This window comes from Rhyacophila brunnea, unplaced genomic scaffold, assembly GCF_057557595.1.
Source record: "Rhyacophila brunnea isolate RB1 unplaced genomic scaffold, BYU_Rbru_1.0 scaffold_4, whole genome shotgun sequence".
In the NCBI taxonomy this organism is placed as follows: Eukaryota; Metazoa; Arthropoda; class Insecta; order Trichoptera; family Rhyacophilidae; genus Rhyacophila; species Rhyacophila brunnea.
The window spans coordinates 51,372,931-51,391,999 of NW_028233068.1; the positions used below are offsets into that span (position 1 = coordinate 51,372,931).

Genomic DNA, 19,069 nt, shown 5'->3' on the forward strand with positions numbered 1-19,069 from the left:
GTATAGATGTTGAAGGAACCATTTTTCCAGATGGAGCCTTTTTTGGCTTCCCTATCAAAATCACTAAAGCAAATTACAAAATTACAGTTTGTCATAAGTTACATTTTTATATGTATCCAATGAATTGACGATACATATAAAATATCTCGTCACAGTTTGTATGAAAATTAATAGACCAGAGGTTCTTTTTTACTTCACTTTCATATATTTTTAAACTCTATTTTTATAGAACGTTTTCTTTAACATCGATTTCACCCAATTCCTTTATTATTCCATAATTTTTTTATTTAACAAATAATTTACAAGATTTAAGAATGTAACATTCATAATTATAACTAAAATTTGGAGAGATCCTAACACCGGTTAGTAACTAAGGTAATATTATTAGTACTTTGATTTATAATACAAAAGTCGACTGTCAAAAAATTGTCACAATTTAGAAACCGCTTCAGAGAGTATTGTAAAAACTGCTAGTTAATTTCGTCCCAATTAGATCGGACGTACATGCTTAGTTGGTAGAGCACACGAGTGTGAATTCAGGGTTACGGGTTCGAATCCCCTGGGCGTCATTTTTTTTCAAAAAATATATTTCTAGTCGTTATGTATTTCTCTGAGGTGTTTTCAAATTATGTATTATTCCATAGCTTGGAGCGAGACAAAAAACGCAAAGGGCACGCCAAAGTCAGTTCGCGACAACGGAAAACAAAAACGATAGGAACCAAAAAGGAGAGACGCCAATCAACCACCACCACATCTTCAGATCCTGACATTGAAAAGTCTCAGTCGCCCTCCAAGCGGAGCAGCAAAACCAGCACATCGTCATCCGAAACCGGCACTTCATCGTCATCAAGCGGAAGCGCTTCATCCTCTTCTTCTTCGTCATCTTCTGACAGATCCACCTCAACCAGCGACAACTCCAGTGAGAGTAGTGATTCTTCCTACAATAAAAAGAAAAAGAAACGAACGCATTCGAAAAAGAAGGTGATTGGACGATATTTATTAATTTGTTATTTTATTATTTGAGATGCTGAGGATTCAACGAGTACAATAGACAAATAATTTAAAAAATTGATACATGCAGTGTTTAAATCACCATATACCTGATAATGCATGACAAGGAATTCAAACTAACAACTACTTTGTATGATAAGTTATAAGCATTATATTTTTAACATTGGATTGTATCCCATGCGCATGGTGTCTAAAATCTTGTTATTATTTTCATAGTAATATATAATATTAATACTATCGACCAAGGGGAGGGTACTTGATGGAATTTGAATTTAAATTCTAATGGATTTAATATAGTTTGATTGTTTTTGCCTGACTTTTCGTCCCATAAAAATTAATAAAAAAAATATATGTCAATATTTTTATGGGAATAATAATAATAGATCATTTGAGAAACTGACCTCAGTTAGAGAATGCTGAAGACAGTTATGTAGAATTTATTATTGTATTTTTAATTATAAGTCAATTTACTAAACATGGTCACTGTATTCATTCAATAATTTGCAAGTTGGCATGTTTTTCCCCCCTTTTTTTCCTCCATAGATTCCATAAAAATTATCTAGATGTCACTGTTTGTTAGTGTTGTGCCTAATTTAAAGAAATCAATTAAACAGTGATATCATTTTACATTTTTGAATAGACTGACAAAAAATAATGTAAATAGCAGGAAAATATGGTATAGGAAATTTATTGGAATTTTTTTTATTAAAAAAATCATTCAAATTTATTGATACATTTTTTGACATATTTATATTAAAAAAAATTCAATATTATACATTGATTTTAAGGTTTCACCTTGTAAATCATCAATACCAGTAAAATAGCTTTTTAGGCCTTCGATGTACCCCAAATCATCTTTTTGCATCACAAAACAAACTGACCAAAAAACTGTGTGCCCACCATGGCTAAAGTAAAAAATTAAAGGATCGCGCACCAACTGTGCGATATAAACATGATCTTGTACACTGCAGCCGTGTTTAAAGAAAGCAATGCGCATATGCGTCAGCACACTTATCAACCATATTGTAAACTTGGCCTTGGATGCAGCAGCCGTATTTATAAAAAGAAGTCCACTTTTACATCTGCAACTTAAAATGTCAATGTTTGCCATACATTCATAGATACATGTATTTGAATGTGTTAAAATTAATTAAAACCTTTATTGAATTTTGAATTAGAATTTTGAAGCAGAAATACTACAGTAAATCGAAACAGCAGAAACTACATGCAAATTGCGGGAAAATGAATTCCCGGCACGTAAAATCGAGGTTTTATTATAATTGAATCACATTAATTGCATAGTATAGTTAATTAAATGGCCTGCTACCTCTCCATATTGAAAATAATATGTAGTACAAAGGTGGATTAAGTAATTTTGATTGTGTCCTTAATAGACATCATTGGCATGTTACAGAAAACCCGAAAGGCTCTTCTAAAGTCAAAGAAAATGAAGAAAAAGCTAGCAGCCAAAGCAAAGAAACTCAAAATAAAGAAGAAAAAATTGAAATTGTTGGCCAAGAAAAAAAAGAAGCAAGATGAATCGGAAGAAAGCGTGAATCAAAAAGGTACGGGTTTATATTTGGTATTCAATTTGGAAGGGGAAGGTTTTATCTTTGACTTGAGAAGAAATATTTTTACTTATAATGTTTTTAGACAATTATGTATTCATTTTTTTTTTTTTTTTTTTTGTGATTTTACCGAGGCTTTGACTGCGACTCGCTGTCATATCGCCTCTTCTCTTCTAGAAGGGGATCCGTCGATCAGGTCATTTAAAACACTTTAAAATATAAATCATCAATATAATGTATTAAATTGCACCTTTCGCATTTTGTGGCAAGATGTCTTCAGTAAACACACAGTAACACTGCACTTCACCTTAATACAACAATGGTTACGTTAGGTTAGGTTGCAGTTTTCCAATTTTATTGTATTCAATTATGTTTATTAAACTTTGGGGGACTGTTAAATTTATTCATTTGATTTAGAGGTCCACTTGAGTTAATAATTTTTGAGGTTTTTACCCTAACAGCAGAGCAGTGTGGCCTTACTAGTATGATGTTGCTTCAAATACAGGTAGTACAATAATATATACGAATAATATATATGAGTATTAATTGAGTTAGCATTTACTTGGTAGAATTCCATTTTACAAGAAATGAAAATATAATTAATATTAAATTCTACAGGTTTTTTAAAAAGGTTTGTCGATAGCTATTTCGGTTGTAACACCATTATCAAGACTATTCAGATAGGCCGTTTGCCTTTGCTTAAATACTATACGTGTATAGATAGAGACAGAATACATTTTCTTATTCGTTCCAGCAATATTATGAATTTTTACATTATTATTAATTGTAATATTATTAATACTTTGAAAACCCTAAGTGGGTTTTTTAAAATGGATATCGAAATTTTCAAAATTTATCAAAATTACAGTGTTCGATGGTTATTTATTGACATTATTAATCAATTAAAATATTATTAGTATAATTGTCTTAATCGTGTGTTTAGATTATATTTAATAGTGGCGACGAATACATTACCAAATTTTCATTAATTATGTGATTACTTTTGGATAATTCGCGATTAATTTCCAACTGTTCAAGTAAATTTAATTTTAGACCTTTATTACATATATGCAAACATTGTGGCGTTTCATTGTTACTGATGCTATGCGAGTTTGATATCAAATGTTTAGCAAACTGAGAATCTGTTTTCCCATTCCTAAAAGACCGGAGGTGCTCTTCAAAACGAGTTTTTATTGACCTGCCAGATTGACCAATGTAGCATAGACTACATGTGCCACATGTTATTTTATAAACTCCGCTTTTCTCCAGTTTGTTGATTTTATCTTTACTATTTTTTAAGTTTAATCCTAGATTATTATTAGCTTTGAATGCTACGTTAACGCTATGTTTAATTTCTTGATAAATTTTGTCTGAAATAATGCCGTGATACCCAATGGACTTGTAATACCGATTTGAATCTTTAACGTTAGGGTATATTGTTGATCTAGCTAATTTAAGTTGTTTTTTATATAATATTTTATCTACCATTGATGTTTCATATCCATTACTTAAGGCTATTTGTTTAATGGTATGTAGTTCATCCTCAAAATCTAATTTGTTCATGGGCACGCTAACTAGCCTGTGGATCATGGCATGGTATGCCGCCAACTTATGAATCCATGGATGTTGCGATCCTTTATGTATAGTAGTTTCAGTATAGGTGGGTTTTCTATATATTTTGAAGTTATGTTTATTATTAACCCTCTGAATAGTGAGGTCTAGAAAATTAATTCTGTTTTCTATCTCTACTTCGACCGTGAATTTAATATTACAGTGCAATGCGTTAGCCCTTTTGACGAACGAGTTAAGTTGACGGTCAGTTCCTTTCCAGCAAATCAAAATATCATCTACGTATCTATGGTAATATAGTATGTCAGCTACTGCGTCTATTTTAAGTGATTCCGATTCGAATTTGTCCATAAAAAGTTCTGCGAGCAAACGACTTAAAGGAGACCCCATAGGGACTCCGTCAAGTTGATTATAAAACTCTGAATTAAATGAGAAATAGTTATTTTCAACACATAATTTCATTAAAGAATAAATTCCTTCTAACTCGAATGGGTGTACTTTAGCTTTTTCTAGTTTTTCGTACACTATTTCTAAAGATGATTTCGTACACTATTTCTTTTAGAAGTGTAATTTTGATAAATTTTGAAAATTTCGATATCCATTTTAAAAAACCCACTTAGGGTTTTCAAAGTATTAATAATATTACAATTAATAATAATGTAAAAATTCATAATATTGCTGGAACGAATAAGAAAATGTATTCTGTCTCTATCTATACACGTATAGTATTTAAGCAAAGGCAAACGGCCTATCTGAATAGTCTTGATAATGGTGTTACAACCGAAATAGCTATCGACAAACCTTTTTAAAAAACCTGTAGAATTTAATATTAATTATATTTTCATTTCTTGTAATATATATGAGTTTTAGAAGTTACTATAAAAATGAAATCCATTTTCGAGATGGAAAAATAGTTTGAAATGAATGATCTATAAAAAGTTAAGAACCAGACTAGTTAATATTTTTTTTTAGAAATGTCAAAATATAATAACAATTTTTTTTTTTTTAAATTCACCCTTATGTGTGTTTGTAGAAAAAATAACTCACTGATCATAATATTAGTGTTCATCTTTAGTATCTCTTATGACTCATAAATGCTGACTCCATTGAAAATATTTTTGAAAACAAATTTGATTTTATCATTGAAGACATATTATTTACTACATATTATGTATAATGCAATGAATACTGAATTGTAAAGCAAACTCTTGTACCTACATAATTTTATGTTATGATATTGCTAATATTTGGTAAGATATATCACAGGCTCTTAATCCGATATTCGGGATTAGGATTGTGGATGGATTTTCATGACATAATAAAATTAACATTTTGTTTTCTAGTAATAATGGTGAAGCTGAAAAAATCCATTGCAAAGTCTGAGAAATGGATTCAGAAAGGAAAAGAAAAGGAAAAAAAGAAACAGCAAAAAAGAAAATTGGAACGCAAGAAGAATAGGGAAGCCAGCCGAAAAAAGAAAAAACGGCACAGTAAAAAGAGTGAAAACGAATCTTCATCTTCTTCCAGCAACTCCAGTAGCTCTTCCGATACTGAAAATGAGAGCGGTTTGACCACCGAAAATCCCAAGAAACGAAAAAGTTCCGCTGAAAGAGAAGGCTCCAAAAAGAAACGTCGTCATTTGAATTCAACCGACTCCAACGAAGACATCGATGATATGAATGTATCGTTCGACATGGAGACCGTTCGCAATATTAAAAGGGAACGGATATCTGACGAAGAAGTTGAAACTGCCCCACCAACTGAGAAACAAGAATTCTCGCCCCGCCTTAAAAGAACATCGCCGCACCAAATAATCAGCGTAAATGAATTACACAGTGACTTCATTGAGAGTAACAGAAAAAATGAAGATTTGGAATCTCAGAATACTACTATTGTTAAAATTGAACCTGAATTAACTAAATCTGTCAATGTACCCAAACAAAGTATCATTGAACCTGAAAATATACCTGTGCCAAGTATAGATGAAAAATTATCCCCAGAAATCAATGAAGATAGTACGAATGTGTCTCTTCCCGCGGAAGAAGAAGAAGAAGAATCTTCAAGTTCATCTTCGTCAGAGGACAGCTCCAGCGACAGCGAGTCCGCTAAAGAAGAATCCGTTGACATGTTTCACGACGATCCGATTCCGGATGATAGCAGTGCCACTAATCATAGTCCTGCAGTCAGCGAAGACATTTTCGAAAAGATTCCTGACGAAATCGAGGATATCGTCAGGCTTAGGAAGCCCTTGGGTAAATTGACAAGGGTAAAAGTTGATGTATTCTTTGCCGATAAGCTCATCAAGGAGCGTGAAGCGCTGGAATCAGATGAAACCGCGGCCGCCGAGGAGTTGAGGAAGCAGTTTGATATGGTGGAGAATTATTCCACGCCTGTGAAACGACAAGCCAAATTAAGGGTAATTTAATTAATGTGTTATCGATTCCCATTAATAGATGTATAAATTATTTGAAGTAATAAGCTGAAACAGCTGTCGACATTACTATGTAACTTAAAAATCGTAGAACTACATAAACACCAATATAAAGTTTAGTGATTGTTTGTTGTTTCCATTTTTTAAGATGAGTAGGTTGGGTACATAATGTCACCCCAGTTCTAACTTGTAACTGAATTTTTTTAGTCATTCAAGTTTGAAGATTGAATTCAAATATATCTGATGTTGGTTTATATGGTAGAATAGAATTTCGGATAGCAAAGACTTGCACCGATTGACAAAATATGGCAATGCTGCCTACTGAAGAGAAACCAACACAACACACATTTGTGATGAACTGATGACAATGTAAAAATAACAATTCAGAAATGGGATGACTTTAATATGTAGATAAAATATCTAAACAAGATCCCAATAAGCATTAATTCTAATGTTAATTAACTTCATATTTATTTTAATTACCCATATTGCTATATCAAACATTATTTAATAAGTTGTTATTGTAATTCAAGCACTGTTCTGTCATCAGGTTCCTTGTGATGTGAGACCGATACCAAGTTTGTCTGCCGCAGTACCGGTACCGCAAGAAAATGCAGCTTCAATGTCGGGAGAAATCAAATGGGACTGGAGACCTCAGGTTTATCCTGTCAATAATGAGCCCAAACCCAGGAAAGCTTCCAGATGGGGTAAGAACTGATTATATATAAAAATATTGTCTACAGCAGGGTTAGCGAACCTTTTTACATACGCATGCCAAAATTTCCCTAACATTATTTTTCGACTGTCTGACGTGCCGAGTAGTGGGGCAAAATGTAGTTTTTAAGGATTCTATTAAAAAATGATACCACTCACAGAACAAAGCACACATATAGCTTTATCACTTTTTTCAATTACGCCATTCATTTCGGTCCACCAATTATGAAACTGTCTGCCAAAATTAATACTAGGTATTAACTCCACAAAGTTTTTGTTTCATACGAGGCATTATCTCGCTACAGTGGTCGCAAGCATTGTAAATCGGTCAAAACCAGAGGTTTCGCCGCCTTATTTACTTGAAGAGTATTTGCCTGCTATTTTTTGTACAATCCAATGTGTTATTATAGGTATTTTTTTCTCTTCAGAATAAAACATTCGCGTGCCATGCAAAATCATCTCGTGTGCCACTAGTGGCACGGGTGCCATAGGTTCGCCACCACTGTTCTACAGCAACGTTTCCCAATTAGATCTAGTCATGGAAACCTTTCATACAGTGTACACCTTAAAAATATAAAATATTTACATTTAGTTTATTATTTATTTTAGTATCACATAAAAAATCCGCCAAATACATTTAAATTACAATTCTCCAGGGTGAAGGTAACTACAACTTTATAAATAATAAAACTAAATTGTCAAAGGTATGAAAACAAATTATTCATTGAAGGAATAAATGTTTTTGTATGATTTTCACCCATTTCACTCATTTTACATGGACATTGAGCCCAGTCTTAATTTTTTCATTATTGGATGAAAAATACCAATTAATAGACATGTGTAATTACAGTCTCGCTGCGAATTTCTTTTTTAAGTTTTAAGTGTTTAAAAATAAACTATTTTGCTCTGTTGGTGAGATCCAAAATTACAACATAATATTGTGTAGCAACACATAAATATTTTATCTTTCACATTTAAGATATGAATGTTTTTTCCTTGGAGTGATATACCCTCTTTACTCCGCAGTACTCATTCGGGAAATGCTGGTCTGTAGTCCATTTCCACCAATGGAGAACTTGTTTCCGCAGTGTTTTTGTGTCCGTCTCTTGTCAATCTTTCATATTGTAATTGATACTGACTATAAACTAACATTTAAATTACAGGAGTAAGGGTCAAAGCAGATGATGTACCGATTACCGCATCGAGTACCTCCGCTCTGATTGAAGTCCAATTAAAATCCGAAAAGGAAATTCACTTTCCATCAAACAAAACTGACAACGTATCCAGTCCTACAATATCGTCAGCAAACAAACGCAAGAGCACCGATAGACATCGTACCATTAAACCTCAAATGATACCCGGATTAGAAAGCTCCTATGAAAATAATGACGGCCAATATGACGAAAACAGAGTGTACCAAATCCAAACTATATCAACAGTAGGATCTGTAGGAAGTGCTGGTGAAGAATTTGCAGAGGACAGGCTGGAAGCTTACGATGAGGATGACTATGAGATGATGAGTGCCGAAGGTTTCGAAGAGCCCAAGAATGAAGATGAGCGTAAAGTGGCGCTAGAGCGGCGGAGACACTTTCAGAATCAAGCCAAGACCATATCTTTGGATGATCGGATCAGCATGGTATTGCAGCGACCTCGTAAGTCTGCATCATAAAGATACTTATTATAAGCTATGTCTTTGACCATTCAAGTGTGATAAACATCTTATGAATAATGATTGCTTTATAATAATTATTGACCTAAGAATAAGGTAGTGTTTTTTTGAAATACGCCATTTCTTTTGTCATTCCCTAATGGTTAAGCTACAACATACGGCCGTAGCCATAAATTGATAAACTATAATTGAAGAAGGGAGTAAAATGATATTGACGCGCGTGTTTGAACATGTACCGTTTAAAAAAAAAATAAAAAAAAATTCGGTTAGGTACATGTTCAAACACGCGCGTTAACATAATTTTACTCCCTACTTTAACCCGATCGCCGCGGATGGGACATATGTTGTTTTTTACATAAGCTCTGATACTGGGCGGATGTCGCAACTGTTGATATCGAAAATTGAAATGTCGGTAAAGTAGGAAATACTTCACGCATAGTATTGATTTTTGTATTGAAAGATGCTCTGATTCGTGTTCGTATCGCCATATCAATAACTTTGTCAAAAATATGTTGTTTTAATTTCATAAACATCGATTTTTCGAACCCCCTCGATCTATTGAGATTCGCCGGTACGATTGCGTCAGTTCAAATCTACGCGGTATTTTTCGCGGCTGCGCAGTAGGTATACAAAATATATTTCATTCGAGTTGAGTGTGCGCCGAGTATTTACCGTGTAAAAGTGCGGCCACACCGGCAACAAGTCGCGCGACAACTCGTTAAATTTTACGATAATTATCATAATTGCTTAAGAAATTTTACGATAATTATCATGCTTATCGTAAAATTTAACGAGTTGTCGCGCGACTTGTTTTCGGTGTGGACCCGGCATAAAGTTGAATTCACCGCGATTTTTACATCATGTGCGGGAATACGAAAAAGACAACCAAAAAACGAAAAGAAATTTGTCGTAATATTTCTTAAAATGTACTTGAACTTGTGTTCTGGATTATGTCATTTATTACTCATGTGTCTCCCCAATTGTTTCAAAGTCATAAATCGAGCTCATTATTGAAAGTCATAAATATTTAGTAAAGATGCGTCCACACGGAATGAAAAAATATATATTATTATATTTTAGAGGATTGCAAGTTTTACCAATAAATTACGAATTACTATGAAGGAATATATAAAACGTATAAATTTTTGATAAAAAAACACACACGGGTATACAATATAATATAAAATATAAATCATGGAATATAGACTTTTCAACTATATTACATATTATCTTCGCGTACAATTTAATGCTTGTAAATTTTTAAAACCTTACCCAAAAAAAGTTTTTATAGCACTTGGAAAAATTTACGCAATTTAAAAAATAAATATTGTTTTTTTTACAAAACATAAAATGACAATCACTAACATAACACAATGCTCAATAAAACTGAAAAGTAATCTACAAAATCCAAGTTTCACTAAAAAAAAAATAACAAAAAAATTATTATAATATTTTCAACCAGTGTGGACTCACCTTTAACGCTTAAATTAGAATGGCCCATAAAACATGTAAAATGCTGACACAGTCTATGCCACGAAATAAAACTGGGGACTAACATCCAATTTTAATGGATTTGTCATCAATAAAACTTACACTAATTAACAATAATTCATAAGTCACGAATAAAAGCTATTATTTTCAATAATTTTTATGGCATTTTTAAGTGTTTTTAACAAGAGTAAAATAAAATTAGTCAGTGATTAATTGTCTTCATCGGCGCACTTGTTTTGAAGTCGAGTGGTATGTCATCGAAAATGGCAACAGAGTTTATCGGAACAAAGCAATACAGTAGTTTTGTTAAAGTAAACACAGCTAAATTCAACACTTCATTATGTGTTTTAGTGTGGCACTTGGATCCTTATGTATCTAGGCATGATAACAGTTGTAGCCACAATTTTTAACTGCCGTATTTATTATAATACAGCGAAGAATAACATTTCGAAAAACCGACCGCGGACAGTACATCTTTTGTATGGAAACTTTACGCGCCGATCGGGTTAATTATAGTTATGAATCAAATTAGCAAAATGCACAACACAACAAGCCTGCATGTGCTCCTGCGCAAGACTAAACCTATCCTAGCTAGCTCACAAGCAAAGTGACGGGTGCGAACAGGATGCAAGTGATGCAAGAAATGCACTTGCTTGTGAGTGAGCGAGAAGGGAATATCTTTACGCCACAGCGCGATGTTTTAAAAAAACCATTTTTTTTAAATGTGCGAAGTAGCGAATTGTGCGAAAGTCAAATGTTCGAAAGTCGAGGTCCGTCTGTATATTTAAAATAAATGAATACGACAGTTAAATTTTATAATTAGAATTTTATAACAAGTTGACCAAAGGTTGACATTCCAATAAATGTGTGGCTGTTTTAGAGACAAATAAGTTATTGAATTAATTTTAAGTACTGGCAACACTAATTAGTCATCAGAAATCACGTTCCCGTGGAAATTCTGCCAAATGGTCCGAAATCCAACAGATCCAACCATCCGGTTTGATTCGTTCGATTCAGTTTCAATGGAACGAATCTAAAGTAAACTTTGATTTGAGTTGACCAGTACAATTGATTAATTTTAGATTTTTCCATTTTTTTACAGCAGGTAGCAAATTAACAAATGGCGACGCTAACCCGACAGAACAGACCGAATCAGTTGAAAACGAACCGCCAGTTGACGTTGTCGAAACTTCACCGGAAAAGGGAATTCTTATCGTGTAAGTATAGATTGTTCACCATATAATATAATTCATTTAAATTTTCTACCAGCCAATATTTGACATATCATTCAGTACTTTTTATACTGTGATGAACTTAGTTCTAAATTCGAATACCGAACAATTTATATCGGTTTTAACATTTAATATGTTTTAATTAATGTTTTAAAATATGTAAATGAGTGTCAATATAAAGAATCTATTGAAGTTCCAACATACTGATGTATTTTTGAACAGAGAATTTTCTTTGAATATTGTATAATTATGTGAAATAGTATTCGTTTTATTTTAATTATCAGAATAATAAAAATTTAATGTACAGTGCAATAGAGTTTTTTGGTTGATAGCCATTATCAAGGCAACCTGAACACTAACAAAATATGTATCAACTAAAAAATAAATTTTAATATTTTTTTATATTAGGTATACCACAGTAAAGTGGAATTCTTCCAAGTATCGCAATTCATTGAAGAAGAGGACATTTTCATCTCATTCTAATTACGTGCCTAATAACAAAATGATTGTTTATATATTTTTAGTGCTGGTATTCGAATAACGCGAGCCGATCCAAGAGTTCTGAAGGTGAAACGGGTTTGCTTTGCCGATGGACTGGCTCCTGGACAAGATTCTGACTGCGAAGAAAATATTCAGCCTCCTCCACCTAAAGTATGTGAAATGTTAATTAAAATACATTTAATTCCGACGATAAGTCGAGATACAGCACCTCAACATACTACATCTTACAGTGCACTGAAATGTTATCAACTTTTGCAGTTCTATGGATCGAAGTCATAAAAGAAATATCATATAATATAACCTCTAAAAGTCTTTTTAATTTTCTTTTGTTATCATGGTCTATTGAATATTTTCCCTTCAGAATTACATTTACGGGTATCGATCGGTGATCATTTGTTATGAAGTGAAGTCATATTTGACTTTGAATCAATTCATACTTTCTGTGGTAAGGGTAGAGCAGGTTAAATTATATTATCACCTGAAGAACACAGCCACTGAAGCATATGAAGCTTATTATTGATCGTGTATCAGCGTATCGCATTAAAATTGTCTACAATTATTGTCTTTATTTATCAGTTTTCGGCACCCTTGGGAATTGCTCATTTTGAATACTACTGATAAATCCAAATGAAGATAAAATATTCCAAATCATAACTAAACTATTTTTTACACACATTCAATCGATCGATATACAGTACACTCTCAGAAAATCCGCCGCTCGATTATCCGACAACTACTATAATCCGCCGTTATTTTTACTAGTTGAAAGCACAAAATCAAGCTCCATAATTCGCCGGTATTCGATTGTCAAATTCAGTAGTCCGCCGCGTACAAGTATCCAACGCAGATGAGACGGGTTTGTTTTGAAAACTTCTCCTTTGTAAAACGTACGTTCATCGCGAAGAAAGTAATGTACCAGGGAGAAAAGTGCCCAAAGACCGCATCACAATTATGCCGTGCTCCAATACAACCAGACACACAAACTGAAGCTTTTGGTCATAGGGAAAGCCAGGAATCTTAAGCCAATCAAGAATATCTGCCTCACTGAACAACTGGTTGTGTCAAATGATTTACTGTTTAATATTTAGTTAACAAACCGCTTATGTTCAATTCAGTACACACTTGATTTTGATTATAAATAATACCGTAATTTGCTAGTACAAATTTCTCAAAAAAACTATTTTTACGAAATACCTGTTTTAACTTGTTGGCCGCGGAGCATTTAATTACCGCATTTAAATAACATGCTAATAATATAGAATGGCCAATTAATTAGTGTTCAACACACGTGCCGTCTGCGTCGAAAGGATTAATAATTGTTACCATGTTTTGTATGTATGCACTATAATCCGCCGTTTTCACTAATTGGACACTTGACTCTTTTTTGGGGTGGCGGATTACTGAGAGAGTACTGTAATATGTGTGTACTATAAATAAGAACTGAGACAAGTGGAAGGAGTTAGGGGAGGCCTTGTTTGACAGGGTTGATCCACTGGATGATGATGATGATGGACTGCTGTAGCACCTTCCAATACCTGCACATTTAAAATTCATGGAATCGACCTTTTGCGTGAATCAAGGATTTGTAAATATGCTTGCAGTTTTTGACAGATGCCGACCGTAACAATGTTTGATGTAACGTCATTGATGTATATTATGCACATTTTTGATCTTTCAGAAGCCGAAAATGACACCTGAACAACGAAAGTTGCGAAAGAAATTAGGTGGGCATGCATATCCCTGCCCTGCCGATTGGGCGGACTATCATCCTCATTGGGACACCCTTCCGCCTCCACCACCGCCCCCGGGAAGCCCACCCCCTCATCTTTATTGTACGATTTTTTACTTATTATTATCAATAGTAATACCTACATAGCTGGTCAATTTCAGTGCAATACATTTAATATACAGTAAAACCTCGTCAATAAGAACATGGATAATTCAAAATTTGCCGTAATTCGAAATTTTCGGAAAAAAAAGTCCCTTGAACATTATTTTCATATGAAACCATTCCTTTAATTCGAATTTTGTAATTCGAAATGATTTCAGAGTCCTGGCATACAAAAATATTCAATAAATCGTAATAAAGTACACTATTTCATGAGCCAGTTATTAAAAATTGTGACAGATTTTTCTTAAATTATCATAAATTACTTATTTTAAAAAGGTAATATTAATAATCCTGACATTTTTTGACCCATTAACACACACAGAACCGGAAATTTCGTGATTGTAAACAAAATTAAAGAAAATCCAAAATTTTTTTTTAAAAATTTTAATACCTTCATACATTTCGTAATTCCAAGTTTTTTTGATTTTCGGTCCCGTGGAATTCGTATTAACGAGGTTTTACTGTAATATGTAATTACTTTACCTTACAGAATGTGGGAAAGACATCTATAATTAAGGATCGATCGCGTGGAATACATTTTGAAAACAGTCATGATAAACAAAATTTTGCAATAAACGACGAATTTAAAAAAAAATATCAAAACACTTTATTAATAAACTAAAATAACAAAATAAAAGTAATATAAACGGAATATATTCTGTTTATTTGTAATTTTGTTGGTATTGTAACTTGGTTTTACTGTCTACTTTAAATAATACAGTGACTCAGTCCAAGACGTGTATTGTAGTCTTTTCATTGTTGCCACTGTCGTTCTATTATCCCATATATTTCAGTTGTCGTACCTGCGGTCTTTGGTAATTGTATGATAAGTGCACAACTGACATTTTTCATTGAAAGAATTTGAATTTTTAATTTCTCATTAGCAACCGAGAAAAGAACTGCAATAGTGAATTTAATAAAACTGATTACCAAATTGTACTATCTTTATTTCAATAATTGTTTTCTCATTCCTCGTCTTCATTCGAACCCTCTTGAAAGAGGTTGAAAGAATGGCTAATAACCACACCTTGTATTTGTAAAAGAAGTTTCTTCTAATACTTGCATATTGCATGAAAATACTCATCTCATATTGAACATAAAGCACTCAGAATTGTTTATATGGCACTATTGCAACCCACATTGGCCTAGATCAGGGGTCGGCAGTTTGTCAAGTGAGAAGAGCCAAACTGTCAAGGAAACACGATAACAAAGGTACCAGAGAGCCACATATCGTCGGTGTTTTGTAAAAAGGGCGAATTAACCAAAATGCTACTTTACAGGAGGAGGATTTTTAACTTTGACATTTATTTGTTTTTTACCTCTAGATGATTATAAATATCTAACAAGTTTATAATAAAGCTTAGAAAGAATACTGTCATTATAATAGGTATTATTATATAATATTTTAAAAGGCCTAATATGTCACATTTGCTTTTTATTTCGTAATTTTAATTAATTTAATTTTAGCCGATTATCGTTTTTAAGTACTTTCCTGTGGAGATAAAAATTCGCCGTTTTTATACAACAAAGCTAGTGGGGTACATATTGTATTTTCATTAAAATCTCGATTTCGCCAAAATGGTTGATTCGCCCTTTTTACAAAACACCGACGATATATGTAATATACATTATATGGATATGGATATGGATATTTAGAGGGAAAAAAGTTCAAGATTTTTTATTAAATAAATTAATTAAAACGGCATCCAAATAGCTACTTATTTTTACCACGTTTTTCTTAGCTCGTATTCTTGTTTGTCGGTTGGTTGTTTATGCAGTACAAATCTTGCAATCGATTTTTAACTTAATTCCCTAATGGGTAGACATTTCAAACTTTTGGAATATATCAGAACACGATGCCAATGCATTCTTTTAATACTTTTAGCCATCTTTAAGTAGAATTGAATTCATTTTCAGTTAATTCTGTTTTGTATGAAAAGTTATTTCGGAAGAAATCCGTAATCCAATCCACTATTATTGGTTGCTAAGCAGGTCGTCCTAGCAACTAAATTATTAATATATACCTACATGCGTTACTATGGAAATCAAAATGACATTCCAGTATTCTATATTTCGTCGTTGTGTTTAGTTAAAAAAATGTTTTTTTTTATAAAATAGTTAAATAATAAGTCTAATAAATAAGTTAAAAGGTATCAATTTTCAATTTTTTGAGACGGTTTTTGTTTGCCCCTGAAAATTTTAATTAATTGACTTCCGCGGTGTTGTTTCTTAAGCGACGATTTGTTTATTTGTTGCAAAATAGCAAAAAAATGATTTGTTGACAATTGCCTTATTTGTCCTAAATTATTAATACATAGAATTGTCAAGTTTATATGATTCAACAGAAAATTTAAAAACGTGGTATATAAAAAGTTCTTTTTATCTTGTAATTATTAATTGATTAGATGATTATAAATTTTCATCCGTTATTCTGCTTCTAAGTTTATTTTTTATTTGGTTCATATATGACAATGTTTGTTTGCATTTTGTACCTATATGTAAAGCCAAAGATTGTGAAAATACCAAAAGCTTGTTTTTTTAACGCGCATATGTTTCAGGCAAACTATTCCATGTATCGAATATTATTGTTTCTATTATAGGCAGTTGTTTTATAGCTGTCTAGCTGTATAGATTTCTCTCGAGTTCTTCCAAGCGGCTGGTCAGATCTGTGAATTTGTTGCTCCACAGTTCCTTGCTTTTTAAATATATTAACTGCATCTGGAGTGAACCAGCATCTGTGTCGAACGGTGTCATCGGCTGTATCTCATAAACTCATTAGTTATAAGGCTGTGAAATTGGAGTTTATGTCTGAAGAGCCGGTTCAGCCGGCCCCTGGCCTAGTTGATAGACCGGTTGTTTTTGTATAAATACAAAGTCATGGGCCGCAGGTTCAAACAATGCATGTTGTTTTTTCAATGTGTATTTGATCCAATGCAAGTATCGAATCGGTTGCTTTTTTAATAACAACCCATTGCTTTCCTACTATGTATATTATTAAGATTTATAATTCTTTTTTCAGCCAAACCTTGCAACATAGCGTCACTAGCCGGAATATCGGAACACTCTGAAGGCCACATCACTCGTCTGCCGAGAATACCAAGCCACAATAAAACCGCCATTGCGTGAAACCAACGAACAATTGTTATAATTGAGAAAGCTGTTCAATCAATCGCATAATGTTCCGTGATCTGTTCATGACGAGATATGCAATGCTTAATTTTACTGAAAAGGTTTTTTCATGTTTTTATTGCATTGTAGTATAATACTAACTACATGTCACTAAAATCTATGTTTTTTATAAAATAATTTTACGCATGTTTAAAATATAATAATTATATACTGTGAATTCCCTGTGTGGGCAAATCATCATAATTGGAATCAGTCATCAAAGTGTGATAATGCTTAGGACCCACAGTGACATGTGCTGTTTATAACATTATCATTTATTTTCCGCATACCTATGACTCTTGACCATCAATGACGTCTTGAGACACAAACTTTTCCGTGAACGGAACGCCGCTCATACAAAAATGACCCACTTTAAACGGGATTTTACTAACGTAAATCAATTATTTTAAACATACAAATATGTTGAACACACAATGACATATATTGGGAATATCGTCACATACTAAATTGAAACAGGATTTGTTTTTACCACTTGAAACGTAAATTGATTTTATTTTTTTATTTTTGCAATAAAATTCGCGGCGTGCAAGGTACCGCCATACATACACCTACCGGCAGTAAAAAACCATTCCACCAGGTTAATGAGTCATTAATTGCCATCTGATACTCACCTACGCTCTACTTCATTTATGCCGTCATTTAATGAATGGCACAATATTTAAGTAATATATTATTATGTTATTGTCAATAACATATATTAATGGAATTTCAGACAAGCCTCGATCACAAGTTTTTAATAAATTGGTTAGTCATTTTTCATCTAAACTAACTGAGACAATTTATTACTTTTAACAGCGCCGAGATTTCAATGTAGACATTGGTGACATGACTGGGTGGTGAATGTATAATAAATAGTCATAGTAGACCAAGTTTAACCATTGTTGGGAGTTATTGCATAGCTATAATTTATAGCTAATAAGTGTTAATTTTGCAATCAAATATATTTAAATCCGGTATGTGAGTATGTATTGTGATTATCACCCTGAAAACAGATTAAGAGAAAAGATAACTCCACAGAATATGTGGATAATGAATTATTACAAAATGGTATGGGGCCATCCGTATATTATAATTTTTACAATTAAATGGCGGGAGGGATCTGTGACAAAGGGGATATGGTGATTGCAGAAAATATGATTTTACAAAATGGACTATAAATTCATTTTTTTTCCAAGAATAAAATACTCCTATACTGAACTCAATGATTTTTGAAAATGATTATCACAATCGTAAAATGGCATTTATGGACAACTCCCATTCACAGTACACTGATACTATATATTATCTAGGTACTACATGTATAAATCTATTAATTTTACTTATTCACATAATTTTTTTATCATTTCCATAACATACATGACATAGATTTACGACTGTTACATGTTTTTCTGCTAAAATATAGGCGCCAGTAAATTATGATTCATTGTTACCTTAATATTGTTTTCTCTTTAAATTTTGTGTGTTAAAGGAAAAGAGAAATAAATCTAAATCAACTGAACTCCAAATTTACATTGAAAAGATTACGTAAATTAAACATTTAATAACGATATGAGAAAAAGCCTTTTCATTTTAGAATTATAAGGCATGCGCGGCATGTGGACAGGCCGGGCTGCCACTGTTCTAGAGCCTATATCTACAATCATGCGTTTTGTCGTTACCTAAACCTAAAATACAATTAAAATGTATTGAATGAATGGATTCAAAGCGAAAAATGTTCCGTTTTTATCAGATATACTATAATTTTTACATCTTTGTTTTATGCAGCACTTCTTCCCGTAAAAAATTAAAACTATTTAATGTACA

General features: G+C 32.7%; 1 protein-coding gene across 2 annotated transcripts in view; it reads left to right on the forward strand.

Moving 5' to 3' along the window:
• Nucleotides 1-18,266, forward strand: part of LOC147067498 (uncharacterized) — a 31,861-nt gene extending 13,595 nt beyond the window's left edge. For both annotated transcript variants that reach the window (XM_085953867.1, XM_085953868.1), the window contains exons 8-16: nucleotides 645-981; nucleotides 2,426-2,576; nucleotides 5,492-6,564; nucleotides 7,130-7,286; nucleotides 8,457-8,945; nucleotides 11,556-11,670; nucleotides 12,210-12,336; nucleotides 13,865-14,018; nucleotides 17,097-18,266. In XM_085953867.1, coding sequence (XP_085809993.1) covers nucleotides 645-981; nucleotides 2,426-2,576; nucleotides 5,492-6,564; nucleotides 7,130-7,286; nucleotides 8,457-8,945; nucleotides 11,556-11,670; nucleotides 12,210-12,336; nucleotides 13,865-14,018; nucleotides 17,097-17,203 — 2,710 coding nt within the window. In that variant the 3' untranslated portion in view covers nucleotides 17,204-18,266. The remainder of the gene's footprint in view (nucleotides 1-644; nucleotides 982-2,425; nucleotides 2,577-5,491; nucleotides 6,565-7,129; nucleotides 7,287-8,456; nucleotides 8,946-11,555; nucleotides 11,671-12,209; nucleotides 12,337-13,864; nucleotides 14,019-17,096) is intronic.
• Nucleotides 18,267-19,069: the final 803 nt, after the last annotated feature.